The 15,217-nt window shown below is 52.0% G+C and overlaps 1 protein-coding gene across 14 annotated transcripts in view; it reads left to right on the top strand.

Moving 5' to 3' along the window:
- Positions 1-15,217, top strand: part of LOC121017523 (monocyte to macrophage differentiation factor 2) — a 131,454-nt gene that overhangs the window by 40,190 nt on the left and 76,047 nt on the right. The window contains exons 1-2 of one of the 14 annotated variants that reach the window (XM_040455774.1): positions 4,531-4,696; positions 7,090-7,248. The exons of 10 other annotated variants lie outside the window; for them this stretch is intronic. Coding sequence is in view for 1 of the 4 variants with exons in the window: in XM_040455781.1 (XP_040311715.1) it covers positions 4,331-4,534 (204 nt within the window). In the remaining 3 variants the exon portion in view is untranslated. Of the gene's footprint in view, positions 1-4,330; positions 8,709-15,217 lie in introns of those variants that run through there. 3 more of the 14 variants (XM_040455781.1, XM_040455775.1, XM_040455772.1) reach the window with 3 other exon arrangements.

Raw genomic sequence — 15,217 nt, 5'->3', positions numbered from 1 at the left:
TGTCCAGTCGGAGCCCCTCCTCTGGCACATGGGCAGAGTGACGTCTAGAGGGGCCGTAGAGCATGCGGCTTAATCCTGGGGTGGGGGGGGGCTCGACTCCTCGGCTCTGCAGCACCGACTCTGCCCAACCTCCAGTGAGCTGTGACCCTCCACGCTTCACCCCTGCTGTGTGTTTAAGGATTAAATCCCACGGAGAGGGATTAGAATGGTGCGTGGGACGTAGTACCCAGTTGCTAAATTAAATCTGTATAATAACATCCCTGGGCACGGAGGCAGAGCCGAGGTTCAGGACTTAATGATTACCCCCTTTGGTGTTGCCACATCCTAAGCTCCCAAACCAAGCCCAGAAAGGGCAACCAGGTTCCCTCACTGCACGCTTTCTGAGCCCATATGGAGCGCGGGAGGCGTACCCACAGGATCCAGCGTCCTTGCCCCGGGCGTCACTGGAGATGGGACACCGAGAGGGGATGCAGCCGGCAGCGCTTTTGTGGCCCCTGAGTGGCCAGGCCAGGGTGTACCCCCATAACCTCAGACTGTGGGGCATAGGATCTCCGGGTAGCTTTGCCCAGCCTGTGAGGGGCAGAGCCTTGCAGGGAGAGGACTGAGGCCCCCGCCCAGGAAGAGAAGAAGCTGGTGGCCGTGCATGGACCCTGTCTCCTCCCTGACCCTCAGTTGCCCCATCTGTGAGGTGGGCACAGTAACTGCAGCCTGCCCGGTACCCTCCCTAGGCCAAGTAACAGTTTATTTTTATACTGTTATTGTTGGTTGATGTCAAAAGGATATTCAGTGAAATCTCACAGGTTGGTTGGTTTGTTTTTTAAATTGTATGGGTTTTATCCTAAGCGTTATGGTTAGGAAGGTCTTCCTTTCCCCAAGTTGAGGGATAACAGTCACCCGTATTTTCTCCTGTTTCTTTTGTGGTTTAACCTTTAATAGGTAACTTTTCTTCTAACTCTTGTTTCTCCCGTACGTGGCGATTCCTCCCCGAATACTTAGCCAGTGATGTCCGTTATCTGCCGTTGAAAACCGCTGTGTGAAGCTGTTAAATTCATGCATATATGTGCGTCTGCTTCCGAGATTTCAATTCTGTTTCATCAAGGGGACTGTCTCTATCCTGGCACCAGACCATTTTACTTAGTGTAGCTTAATTGCGTTTTAATCCGTGGCCCCATTAGTCCTCCTGCTCAGCATTTTCCCGATGATTTGTATTTATTCTTACAGGTTGCTTTTTCCCCCCCTCCAAGTTTATTTTCATTTAAGTACGTATATTTAAGTTATCTATTAAATATTAAATTATGTAATTCATATTAAATATTTTTAAGTTTCTAAAGTTAAATTATTTAAATTGCTTTTTAAATTTAAAAAAGTTTATGAAGTGTATTAAATATTACACTATATAATTTATATTAAATAAATATTTTTAAAGTTTTAAAAATCTTAAACGTACTTTAAATGTATTCTTAAATTTTTAAAAATCTTATGAGGTATATTAAGTATTACACTGTGTATTTTATATTAAATATTTTAAAATAAAAAAAATTTTTAATATTTAAACTTATTTAAAAAATTTTATGAATTAGGGGTGACTGGGTGGCTCAGTCCGACTCTTGATTTAGGCTCGGGTCATGATCTCCTGGTCTGTGAGTTTGAGCCCTGCATCTGAGGCTGTCAGCACAGAGCCTGCTTGGGATTCTCTCTTCTCCTTCTGTCTGCTGTTCCCCTGCTCATGCTCTCTCTCTCTCAAAATAAATAAAAGTTAAAAAAAAGGTATGAATTATATTAAACTAGATATTACACTGTATAATTTATATTACCAAAAAAGTTTTTGAATTAAAGAAATTTAAATTTATGTTTAAAAAATGGGTGATGGGCATTGAGGAGGGCACGCGTCGGGATGAGCATTGGGTGTTTGTTGTATGTAAGCAATGAATCGTGAGAATCTATTCCTGAAGCCAAGAGCGTGCTCACGTATACACTGTATGTCAGCTAACTTGACAATGAATTATATTAAAAAAATAAAGAAAAGTTTAAATTTACTTTTTAAAATTTTTAAAAATTTATGAAGTATATTAAACATTGCATTTTTATAATTTCTATGAAATGTTTTTTAATTTAAAGCTACTAAATTTCTTTCAAAATTTTAATGAATTTTATTAGATTGCATTGTATAATTTATATTCGATAAGTATTTTCAAAATCAAAAAGTTAAAAAATTGTATTTGAATTTATTTTCAAATTCTTACAAATTTTATGAAATATATTAAATATTACATGATATAATGTATATTAAATACATATTTTCAAATTTTTAGACTCATTTAAATTTATTAAAAATGTTTTAAATTTTATGAATGACGAATAAATATTAAATTATACAGTATCCGTCAACTTATGTATTGCATATTTAAGTACATGTATATTTGCATACATTTAAGTACTTATATACTTGTATATTGGTAAGTATATATTTAAACACATAGTCACTGCAAAAAATGAGTCCGAAAGTATGTGGACGAGCCAAAGCCGCCTTCTGCCTTCTCCCAATATCCCGCCCCAGCTGCAACCCCCATTCTGGTTGCTGTGTGTCCTTTCTGTTTATTTACATGCAAGTCCACGTGGCTTTGCAGACACGCTGACTTGGCTTTCTTCTAAAAAGACGAGGTGACACGAAATGTACTGCTCTGCAGTGTGCTTTGCTCGCTTACCACGTGTCGTGGGCGTGTTTCCATGACCGCCATATAGAGTGACACCCGCCTCATGAGGACGTTGTGAAGGTGGCGTCAGATAACCCACCGAGGCCGTTCATGCAGTGCCCCGCACGTGGCAAGTACTGGGAGGCACCACACTCTCGAGGACTGAGCACGTACGTTGGCGGACTTGCATCCCCCGGGATGCTCCGCAGCGGCTGAAAAGAATGGAGATGGCTCCCGCTGTGGAAATGCAGACCCATCCCCAGCAGAGGAGTGAATCCAGCATGGAGTCACAGCATGGTGGGGATGGCGTGAGCCCGTTTATCTGGAATGATCGAGAAAGATCCGTTCCTGTGCATAGTACATACGTATGAAGTGCATGTTGCGTATTGCACGTGGAGAGAACGTTTCCGGAAGGATACCGTAAAGCACTGTTAACAGCGGTAGCCTGTAATGCGTGTAACAGTGGACCCAGGGGTGTGGGGGGTGGCGTGGCAAGTTCTCACGCAGTCTCTGCTGTTCCTTTAACCACGAACGACTCCATTGTTAATAGTGCTCATCTCTGAAGGCTGGGACTGCTACTTTTCTTTTTCAGTTTATTTATTTTGAGAGAGCGAGAGAGAGAGCACGCTCACTAGTGGGGGAGGGGCGGAGAGAGAGAGGGAGACAGAATCCCAAGCAGGCCCCGTGCTGTCCGTGCAGAGCCCGGCACGGGGCTCGATCCCATGGACCGTGAGATTATGACCCGAGCCGAAATCAAGAGTCAGACGCTTAACCCACTAAGCCGTCCAGGTGCCTTCACTACTTTTCTCTTCGTATTTTTGGTTTGATTTCTCTAAAATGTTTCACCATGGACATGTATTACTTTTAAAAAAATTGTGATAAAATATACATAAAATTTATGATGTTAGCCGTTTTAAGTATACAGTTCAGTGGCGTTAAGCACATTCACGTTATTGTGGATCTGTCGCCACCGTCCATGTCCAGAACCTTCTCATCTTCCCTAACTGAACCTCTGTCCCCGTTAGACACTGACTCCCTGTTCCTCCTCCCCCAGCCCCTGGTCACCTCCATTCTACTTCTTGCCTCCATGCATTTGATGAAGTCCTGGGACCTTATATGCATGGCATCCTGCGGTGTTCGTCCTTCTGTGTCTGGCTTATGCCACTCGGCATCACGTCCCCCAGGTTCATCCATGCGGTAGCAGCTGTCAGAGTTTCCTTCCTTGTTAGCTCGGAGTGAGATAGTCCATTGCGTGAACTGACAAGAACAGTGGTTCATTTATCCATTCATCCGTGGATGGACGTGTGGTTGCTTCCACGCTTTGCCTGTTGTGAACCTGGCTGTACACGTATCTATTCAAGTCCTTGCCTTCACTTCTTTTGGGTGTATACCCAGATGTGTTAATTTTTAGAAAAGATAGACGGTAGAATATTCTTTGGGATTTTGATAGAACCGAGTGACATTTGAGAATTAATCTGGGGGGAATTGACAGCACATGTGGGGACACCCTTCCCGGGAATCTGGGGAGGCTCACCATGCACGTCTCTTTTCGTTGGGTGGGAGGGGGGATGGTGGGGTGCTCCCGGCCCTGCTGCCTGCTCTTCTGACCTGCACCCCACCCTTGTTCTTGCCGACAGCCCAACACCGAGGGCATTTGGGAGCTGATGACCGGAGGGGTCTTCTACTGCTTGGGCATGGTGTTCTTCAAGAGTGACGGGAGGATCCCCTTTGCCCACGCCATCTGGCATCTCTTTGTGGCATTTGGTGCTGGCACCCACTACTATGCCATCTGGAGGTACCTCTATCTGCCCAGCACCCTGCAGACCAAGGTGTCCAAATGAGGTGGCCCAGACTGCATGGGGCAGAGCATCATGGGAAGTGTTTCTGTGAACGTTGGTCCAGAGCACAGCGCCCAGGCCCGTCTGCGTGTCCACGGGCAGAGCTTTTGATGGGTCTGAGGCTGCTTCTGGTTGGTAACAGCCGGAACGTCCTTAGGGTCCCAGGTGAGAAAGAACACATTTAGTCATATTTACAGAGGAGAAGTTAACCCTGTAATGTGTTTCTATTCTAGGCAAGCGTTTCCTAATACAGACAACATTAATGTCTTCAGAAAAGGGAGCAGACATTGTCCTGGCAAACTGGGGGGGACCCTGGGCCAATGTGTGCTCCTTAAGGTCCTCAGAAATCTGTTAGGGAGTCAGTGGGTTGTTTGTACCCGGCCGGCCAGGGCCTCCTCTGCTACCAAAGTCCTGGCTGGGGAATCGCGCCCTGTTCAGGGAGTCACCCAGCTTTAGATCAGGGATGGTGAATACCTGTGACCACAGCAGACATTACCAATCAACTGCAGCATGGTGCGGCATCAGAATTCTCCTCCAGGCGGTGCTCAGGGCAGCTCAGCACTCATGATGGCGCCTCTTAGCCTTTCTTGCCTGGCGTGCTCTGCACTGGGGTCGTGGCCAGACCAGTTAAATGTCTGTCTCCAGGGGGGGGGAGCGTGCTTACCTCCTGTACTCCTTCTCCCTTGTCCCTTTCGGGGAAGCCCCTGGAGTGGGCGGTCTGGGGGCAGTAAGGGGAAACTAAGGCAGGCAACCTGAGCATACCTGACCTTGTGCTCCACTGTAGCTGGCTCTCGGTGCAGAGAACCTCAGGGCAGACGTTGTCTTCTTATGCTGACAAACCCAGAGAAGTTATCAGCCATTCGTTGGTTGGGGGGGGGGGGGGGCGGGGCGGCGGTCCTGGAACTTGCCGGCCTGCTCCACGTTTAGGGCTTGTGATGCCAACATTCGGTGATTCTTGCTTGTTGCCAATCAGTGGCCCTGAGAGGCTCCTCCCATGAGCCCCAGAGGGAAGGTTCCATAGGGATCTGGGCAGAGTGTCTCCGGTGTTGGGATACTCCCACCTCTGAAGCCCCCAGCAGCTCAATGTCAAGGCCTCCAGGGACCTGTCCTCACAGCCTCCTCCAGGGGCTGGGCTGGCCGCTCTGACCTGGCACGTGGACATTTACTCGGGAGGGGATCCAGGCCCAGCCCCCGATCTGAATGGGAATCTCAGAATCTCTGGATCAAACCTGTCTCAAGGTAGACAGGCCTCAGTCTGCGACTCCCAACCAGAGTTGGGTGGGCAAAAAGACAGGATGCCTTATGCTTCGTTCTAGTACATTCCAGGATACTTCAGGGTCCCAGCATCTGGAATCCCCATGTACCGAAGCCAGTTTTAAATCATCCAACACATTCCTGAGATAGGCGGGTTCTGAGCCAGCAGATGCTTTGGGGATTTTTTTCCTCTCGGGCCTGTGCGTGGGTGTGTGCGGGTGTGCACACACGCGTGCATGTCTGTGTGTCTCCGCTGGCACTCCCAGCCTCTGGAAGCTGCCTTCATCTGGTCTGCTCGCCATCAGTTGGGGTCAGGAGGTTGGGGATGAGGAGAGGAAGCTTTGTGGGGGCGGGGCCCTGGGGAGGCGCTCTTCCCTGAATCGGGGCAGGGACGCAGTGCTGTGATCTCTGCCTGGGCCTGAGGCAGGGGGAGGGGCTCGCGTTAGCTCTGGGAAGCCCATCAGGAAACCTCCCAAAGCAAGGCCCCAGCGCCGTGCCAAGCTGACATGAAAGTCCTGTCACAGCCAAAGCCCCGTTACGGGACCAGGCCTGGGTGCCTGGGACCTGGGACCTCAGTGGCTCTGCAGCTGAGCTCTTTATGTGATACCTTCATTTCCTGCCCCCTCCTCCTGCCGTTTTGGTCTTGCATCATTCCCCCCCCCCCCCCCCCCCCCGAGGCAGCCTGCCCCTTCGTGCCCCACACCTTTTGAGGCGCGGGTTCACCCCTCCATCCACCCGTCTCATCCCCACTCCTCCTTCAAAGCCCTGCTCGGGCGTCAGTATCGAGGGACTTCCGGCCTTCCTCTGACCTGGGGGGCTCCCGCCTGCTTCCCAACACCCCCCCGTGCTCACCTGCACCACAGCTTTGATCTCTGTCCTTTGTCACCCTGGTCCTTGCACCTGCTCCCCGACCCAGGAGCTCTTTGAGAGAAGCACTGTGTCCTGCTGGGTCTGACATCAAATGTGGCATCTTGGGTTAGTAAGGGCTTGGGCCAGTTCCTTAACCTCTCTGTGCCTCAGTGTCCTCAGCTATAAAATGGGTATAGTAAGGCGGCACTTTGCAGCGTTGCTTGAAGGTTCAGTAGGATAACGAATTAAACTCCCAGCCTCGTATCCTCATAGCTCTCTTAGTGGTCCACGTGGGAACCAACCTCTGATAATGAAGGTGACCTCCTTCTAGGTGTGTCAGCGGTACTAGCCAGAGGAATGAATCACTAATGGTGGAATTTCAGACTGTGGACAGGCTGGTGAGGACACCGCTCTGTAGGGCCTTGACCACATTCCTTCCCCTTATTCCACTTCAGGGTGTTTCCTGTGAACCCTTTCTCTCCCTCAGCATCGTTGTGAAAGTGAGTTTCCCAGCATTCCATTTCATCTAAACTCAGACCCTGGACCTCTTCCAAAATATGTCACAAACAGTGCAGGAAAGGACAAGATGTTGCTCAGGCCATCCCCTCCTGTGGGTAAGCATTCTAGTCTGTGCATTGGACATGCAGGGGTGGAGAGGGCGGGACACTGGGAATTCAGAAGCCAGCCCCCTCTTCCTGGCCACCTTTGAGGCTGTCGTATGCCAGGACGACCCAGCAAAGTGACCATCATGCCCCAAGGAGCCAGGGAGGTGGTTTGCAGACCTCTTCGACGTTCTGGGTACTTCAGCAGCTGTTCCTGAGTTAGGTGGACACTGCTGGGGTGGGTGAGGGGTGGGAGCTGGTGAGCAGGGAGGGATGAAGGCCGGTTGGGGAGGCTCCCGCCGCTTGGCCCGGCTGGGGGACAGGCCTGGAGGTGACAGCCTGCTGACTGAGTCCACTGGCGGTCGTCTGGGCAAGCCAGAGCAGGTGCGCTTGCTGGTGAGGCCTGCCTGCCAGCCGGTGGGACCCCCCTGATGGGTCCTGGGCAGAACTTGCCGAGGGTAGTCCCCGGGGCCAGCAGTCTCTCGGGCCAGGGGTCTTTAAGCCAACACCACACACCAGACCTGCCTTTCTTGACTGGAAATTGCACGTGTGGTGGGAACAGGACGGAGCGTCCCTTCTCTCCGTCAGCATCGGGCTCAGGCTGGGAGCACCCTAGGAGGGCACCGGTCACCGGGATGGGAGTCCCAAGTGGGTCTAGACTGACGGTGGGGGTGGGGGCCCCGCACAGCGGGGTGATGTGGAGGGCTTCCCCAGAACGTGGGATTCCTGGGTTTTCTGGGGTTATCCGCACACCAAGCTCTCTTTTCCATTTCTTCTGCAAAAGCTGAAGCGCTGGGAATGTTTTCCCAGCTCAGGCCTCCTTTGGGAAGCAGGGGCGGGGACAGCTCAGGGGCGAAGAGGGGCAGGGAGAGCTCAGAGGTCCGAGAAGTGAGTCTAGTGACTTAGTCAGAAAGGCACCGCCTACCGTGCAACCCGATGCCGCAGGGGGTGCTCTGGGGACCTCATCGTGGGGTCCTGAAAGGAGAGGTCCGGCAGCCGTTTCCACGTGAGTATGTGACAGCTACACTCACAGGCGTGGGGCACAGCGGGTCTGAGGGGAAGGAGCAGGAAGCTGGGAGGCAGAGGCCTCCCCAGATGGCACCCCTCTTGGGGGCCGGCCTTTGTGCTAGTGGCTTCATAGACGCTCTTCCATTGACTGACACAGTCCCCTCTGTGGGATGAAGCTCGATCTTACAGAGCAGGAAGCCAAAGCACAGAGAGGTTTGGCAGCTTCCCCAAGGGCACCCAGCATCTCACCAGCAGAGCAAAGCTTTGAAGCCAGGACTGTCTAACCTCCAAATGTCAGGGCCCTTGGCCAGATCTCCTATTTCCAAGGAAATGCACTACCCCCAAGTCTGGGCTGAGCATTTAAAAAAAAAAATTGTTTTGATGTTTACTTAGTTTTGAGAGAGAGAGAGAGAGAGAGAGAGAGAGACAGTACAAGTGGGGGAGAGGCAGAGAGAAAGGAAGACAGAATCCGAAGCAGGCTCCAGGCTCTGAGCTGTCAGCACAGAGCCCACTGCAGGGCTAGAACTCACGGACCATGAGATCATGACCTGAGCCGAAGTTGGACGCTCAACTGACTGAGCCACGCAGGCGGCCCTGGGCTGAGCATTTTTAATGATTGAGAAAGCAAAACCAAGCACTAGTGTGTATAGCATTTGCTGATTTCCCTGGTGTAAATGCTCCCATGGCCAATTTCCAGCTACCACAGTGACACCACCGAAGATGCCTGGGGAGGGGATGAGCGTCTTTGACCCTCACAAGCCCGCACGGGCCCGCCCAGCACGCCGCTGCCCCACCGCTTCCTGACTGTGCCCCCTCACGCACGGAGCCGGGCCAGCCCGGGATGCCAAGTTGTGAGAACAAACCAGCTCTGCAGGGTCCCCGTGCGGGGTCAGGCGTGGCATTGAGATGCTCGGAAACTCCCCCTCGGGAGTCTGGAACCGGGAGCCGGTGGGACCTGATCCAGGTCCGGCCCTACGCTGGCTGGCACCCAAGACTCAGCCACGTCCGGCATCTCACGTGCGGGATGGAGATTGCGGTCAGCACACGGAACCGCTTGCTCTTGTGAACCGGGGGGCAAAGGCCATGCCTCTGCTGGAGGAAGTCAGAGCAGTGTTCATGACCCCAGGGCTTGGCCAGGGAACCTCCACAGGGCTTGGCTGAACCACAGATCCAGCCCCCCCACCCAACCACCACCCCGGGGACTGCTGAGCCAGTAGGTCAGGATGGCACTCTGGAGTCTGCACTCTTCCGGGTGGTCTGGACACTGTTTCTGGAAGCCCTGCTCTGGAACCCATCCCCTTTGAGGCCGTGCCCTGCACGTTAGTGATGGGGTCATAGAGTCAGTCTCCAGAGGACAGACACGTGTCCGGGGTGGGGGGCACCAAACCACTGCTCTTGCTTTGGGTTCTTTTTCACTTAGTTTCCCAGATTCGCGGCGTTAATGCCCCTCAGCAGCCTGTGTTTATGCACAGGCCATTCCTGAAATTGGGCTCTGTCACTGACGTTTCGTACGCTTTGTCCCAAGCCCTGTGATTTATGTCGTTTTTACAAGCACTCTAAGAGGTGGGTATGAGCCCATTTTACTGATTTGGAGACTAAGGCTCAGAGAGGTTAAGTAACTTGTCCAAGGGCACGCAGCCAGTATGTGGCAGCCATGGGCTCTCCCCCACTCCACTGTCTGCTCCCTAAAACACTGGCAACTCCCAGCCCGTGGATAGGAGCACTTGAAATGGTGGTAGGCTCCGTGTTTCTGTTTCAGCCGGTTCACGTGCTCTGAACGGTTATTGCAAAGGTGTGAGGCCTCATTCAGTAGCCCCGTATTCAGGCCAGTGTGGGAGACACGGGCAGAAACTCCCACCCAGTCTTTCAGAGGACGCTCATTTGGGGGAGCGTGCAGCCATCTGGCGCCTAGTGGCCGGGTGGCTGGGAGGGGCCGCGCTGTGTCTCTCCCTAGACTTATTCTGAGGACACTCTGGCCGGATGCCGGCGCTCACTGCAGCAGCCGGATTCCCTGCGAGGGCTCTGAGCCCCAGGCCCCGACGGGACACCTGCCTACACACAGGTGGCTGGCAGGAAATGTGTGGATCCCAGACCCATCGGCCTTTCTGATTGCCTTACTTGAGGTGAGGTGAGCAAGTCTGGGAGCCTGAGCAATGCTGACCTTGAACATGAGCCAGAAGGGGTGGCACAGCTCGGTTTTGTCCCCGGAGAGTGAGGATGAGAGCGGGGCAGTGATACGCCCGAGGCACAGAGCCAGGTGGGGCTGGGGCCAGTGCCTTTCCGTCCCATACTTTTCTTTTCTTCCCTGGGTCCCGCAGCCCATGCTCTGGGTAGAAGGCTGTGGCGAATCCTGAGCCGTCCGGTGACTGGATGTGCAGCCCTCTGCTGCCTCTCTCACAGCCTGGTGGCTCAGGCAGCATGGCTCCCCCTGGTCTGGCAGGGAGGAAGCACCAGCCCTCCCCCGTGGCCTTGCTTTCTGTGCGTGGATGTGAAGCTTCCCGCTTGCTGTGTGACTTTCGGCAGATTACTTGCCCTCTCTGGGCTTTTGTCTGGTCTGCTGTTAAAAAGAGCTGGTTGGTCCTACTCAGCTGATTGTAAGCTGCTGCCGGCCCGTTTCCAAACTGTGCACGTCAGGGATGAGCACAGAGCCCAAACTGGCGGGCTGGCTGGCTTGACTCCGCATGGCAGACCCTTCCCCAGATTGAGGAGAGGTCCCCTGGGGGAGCAGAGGGCTGTGGACCCAGCTCCTCCCGGGAGTAACACTGAGACCCTCCTCTGTGCCCAGACGCCTCTGATAGATACGGCGTAGGGAAAATAAAGGGAACCCCAGGGGACGGAGAAACACCATACATCACGTAGAGAAGCTCTGTGCAGTCTGGTGTCGACACGGGTGGCTATTTACGCGTAAGTCCACTAAAATTAAATAAAAACAGAAATTCAGTGCCGCAGGGGTACTAGCCACATTTGAAGTGCTTACTGAGTAGCCACGTCTGGCTAGTTGCTCCCAGCGCAGGTAAAGACAATCTTCATCATCCCAGAAGGTCCCGTTGGACAACACTAGTACATCAGTGGTTCATCAAACTTTTTGGAACCCCTTTGTGCCCTTAAAAATCGTTGAGGACACCAAAGAACCTGTGTTTATGGGCTATCTCTAATATTGACATTCATCACCCTAGAAGTTAAAAGGGACAATATTTGAAAATACCTATTCACGTAAAGATAACCTCATTTCACATTAACCTAAGTAACGTATTTTTCTACTCAAAGTAACTATTTTTTCCAAACAAAAGAGATTCGGGTCGAGGCGTGGCATTGTCTCACGTTCTTGCAAATTTCTTGAAATGTCTGGCTTAACAGAAGACAACTGGATTCTCGTGCTTGCCTTGACACGATTTGTGACCATCGCCTGTGATGTAGCTTCGGGAAACCTTTGCATGAAGGCCGCCGGAGGGACAGATAAATAATGTAGCGGTAGTATGAAAACAGCTTGACCTCGGGCCTTGGGAGACTTTCCCCTTTGTGGTACAGTTGGTAACAAATGTTGCACACGCCAACACTCTCCCAGAGCTGGAGCTGGAGAGGTGGGCGGGACTGGGAGGCAGAGGGGTTGTGAGCAACCGTCAGGGCCGCCCGGTAGAGGGCAGGCCCTACATCTTTACCGATCATGCCCAGTGCCCAGCACAGCACATGGCACTTAGCAGGTGCTCGGTGCACATTTGTGGGGTGAGCGGGGTGAGCTCATTCTGTATCTCCTCCTTCTCTTCCGAGGTTGGGAAGGTGAGGCTCGGGAGCCTCCTGTAGGCGTCGGCCCTTCGCATCCAGGCTGCAGACCTGAGCTTGATATTTTTGGACAGCTGGTTTAGCAGCTTCCACTGCCTGCCGCAGGGTTCACCTTTCTCGGTTCCATCCCCCTCTTTATCAGCCTAACAGGCCATATACACCCAGCTCTAGACATGTACACATTTTGTTCTTGTATCTTTCTTGTATGTTTCTCCCGGCAGCACCTGGCAGGAGGGAATTACTGTTTCCTTATTACATGGGGAGCCTGAGGCTGTTGGGAGAGGCCGCCTGACTTGCCCAAGGTCATCCGGTGGTGCAGGGCAGGGCTGGAACCCAAGTGATGGCCCTGGGGTGTCACACCCTCCTCCTTCCACTGGCTTGGTCCCTGTGAGCTGAGCTCTGGGGCAGCGGATGAAGGCCTCTCCTTGAGGTCCTCGTGGGGCCTCGTTCTCCTGTCTTTAGCAACGCCATTCCTTGGCTGCTCAGTGCCTGAGCTGAGTCTGTTTTACCTGAGCCCCGAGAGGCTTGAGGATGCTTCTGCATTCTCTGCTCCTGCCTTTGGGAACTGGCAAGGGCTGGGACTCTCTGCAGGGGGCACGGACACTGGAGCCCAAAGCCTCTCACAGGGCCTGGCAGCCAGTGAGCCCCCTGAGTTGTGGGACTGCTGTTCGTTACCGGGGCGCAGTGGGCAGTGGGCGGCGGGCGCAGCCCTGATTGGTTATCCCGGGTCTGCGTGGAGTCCCTGTGCCCATCCAACCTGCTGTCTCCTGACAGCCTTCTCTGTGCAAGCTGGCCTTGTGATGGGCTCTCAGGACCGGCCTGCGCCCTCGTAGTGGTGTTAGGAGGGGAGATGCATCACTCCGGCTGCGGCCCGTATCAGGAGGGTCACCTGTGCGTCATGGGATCTGCCTGGCGTGGGTCAGCGGTCCTCCTCCGTTTATTCCCAGATACCCGTCTCCCAAACCTTTTTGATTACTACCCATCAGGAGAAATGCGTTCCAGTTTACACATCCGTCGCGGACGCAGCCCCAGCTTGTGTGATGCGCTACCTGCCCTGTCGGTCCTACCCCTAGTCATTGATTCACGTTGCTGGTTATAACCAACCAAGTGACTTTTACGCCGCAAGAGTGGGTCTGAGCCGTCAGCTCTGGGAATCGTTCTGGGTGGTACTGTCCTGCAAACCCATGGGCATTGGTACTGGGTGCTTAGTGCCTGTTCTGCCGTGATTGGTGGGGATCGGCGCGGTGCCATACCTCGGGAACGTGCGTGCCCAAGGCCAGATGGGGACAGTTAAAGAGAAAGAATTTAGGAGCCTCAGAGGATCTGGCAGCTCAGAACCCTGACCCCACTGAGAGGAATGCAAGACCAGATTTTTGGGTCTCTTATCCTGGTGACGATGGCCCCACGTTCTGGGGGGCCCTGGGGCTGGATGGGTCATAGAAATCTCCGGCGGGCTGAACGTGTGTCCGCCTTGATTCAGGCAGGGCTGGGAAGGGAGACAGTGAATCTGTTTGAAACGTGAGGGGTCCCAGTTTTGCAAGGGCTGTTTTGCCTCCATAAGCAATTTCAAATTTCGGGCCCTGACCCCGCTGAATGAATCACCCGCCAGTCCTGTTTACATTGCCGGGTTTCACTACGAATCTGTCCGCTTCTGCGCAGGAATGGTTCCTGTTGCTTGTTAAGGCCTTTCTTGGGGGGGCGGGGAGGGGGAAGCGGGAGCTCTGACTGTCTTGTACACTCGTCTTTCTAGACCTAGAGTGTCTACGGCGTCGGGGACTGGCATCTGTGGCATGACTTTTTTAAAATGTCCTGCTGGTATTGGACCCTCTCTGTATTTGTGAAATTGCTATTTTGTATTAACACAACGTTTGATAAACATTTGTAGGAAGAGGAATAATCCTGTCTATGAATGTTCTTGTTCCCAGTGGAGTAGAAAGAATTTAAAATAAAAATAAAAATTCAAGATGCCTCACTCTGGCCCAGTTGTCTTCTTACAAATAACATCTGTCCATTCTTTTTATAAAAGCAGTCTGTGTTCACTATAGAAAACTTGGAATATTTAGAAAAGCATGAAGTAAACTAAAAAGCTTGCATTAGCTGTCTGTTGCTGTAAAACAAATTATCCTAAAATATAGTGGCTTAAAACATCCATAATCATCAACATCTCTCATGGCTACCCCTGGAAAAGACAATCTTTTTCCATGGTCGGTAAGGTTCCAGCTGTGAAAACATCAAAAGCAAAGACATCTTTTGTTTTCTTTTTCATTATTTTTAATGTTTATTTTTTATTTTTCTTTTTAATTTTTTAAAAGCGTTTACTTATTTTTGAGAGAGAGAGACAGAGTGCAAGCAGGGGAGGGGCAGAGAGAGAGGGAGACACAGAATTCAAAGGCTCCAGGCTCTGAGCTGTCAGCACAGATCCCGATGTAGGGCTGGAACCCATGAACACTGAGATCATGACCTGAGCTGAAGTCGGATGCTTAACTGACTGAGCTGCCCAAGTGCCCCCAAAGACATCTTTTTTTTCTTTTTTTTCTTTTTGCTTTTTTCCCTTCCCTTTCTTTTGTTAGAGAGCACGAGTAGGGGAGGTGCAGAGGGAGAGAGAGAATCTTAAGCAGGCTGCATACCCAGCACTGAGTTCAAGGCGGGGCTTGATCTCAAAACCAGGAGATCATGACCTGAGACAAAATCAAGAGTCACATGCTTAACCAGCTGAGCCACCCAGGTGCCCCAAGCAAAGATATTTTATTTTTTTTTTTAATTTTTTTTTTCAATGTTTATTTATTTTTGGGACAGAGAGAGACAGAGCATGAACGGGGGAGGGGCAGAGAGAGAGGGAGACACAGAATCGGAAACAGGCTCCAGGCTCTGAGCCATCAGCCCAGAGCCCGACGCGGGGCTCGAACTCACGGACCGCGAGATCGTGACCTGGCTGAAGTCGGACGCTTAACCGACTGCGCCACCCAGGCGCCCCAAGCAAAGATATTTTAATCCATACCCACAAGTGACTTCCCTGTTGGTCTGGGTTTCCCTTTACAATGTGGCAGCTGGGTCCCAAGAGAAAGAAAGAGCCAGGCAGGAGACATAATGTTGTTCACGACCTAGCCTTGGAAGTCGTGTAACTTCACTTCTGCCTGCCGTGTTCTACTGTTGGACACTGCTAAAAAGTCCTCACGGGGGGGGGGGGGGGGGG

This window comes from Herpailurus yagouaroundi, unplaced genomic scaffold (genome assembly GCF_014898765.1).
Source record: "Herpailurus yagouaroundi ecotype Mexico unplaced genomic scaffold, PumYag 216, whole genome shotgun sequence".
Taxonomy (NCBI): Eukaryota; Metazoa; Chordata; class Mammalia; order Carnivora; family Felidae; genus Herpailurus; species Herpailurus yagouaroundi.
Note: the sequence above shows the minus strand (reverse complement) of the source record. Positions and strands in the feature narration are given on the sequence as shown.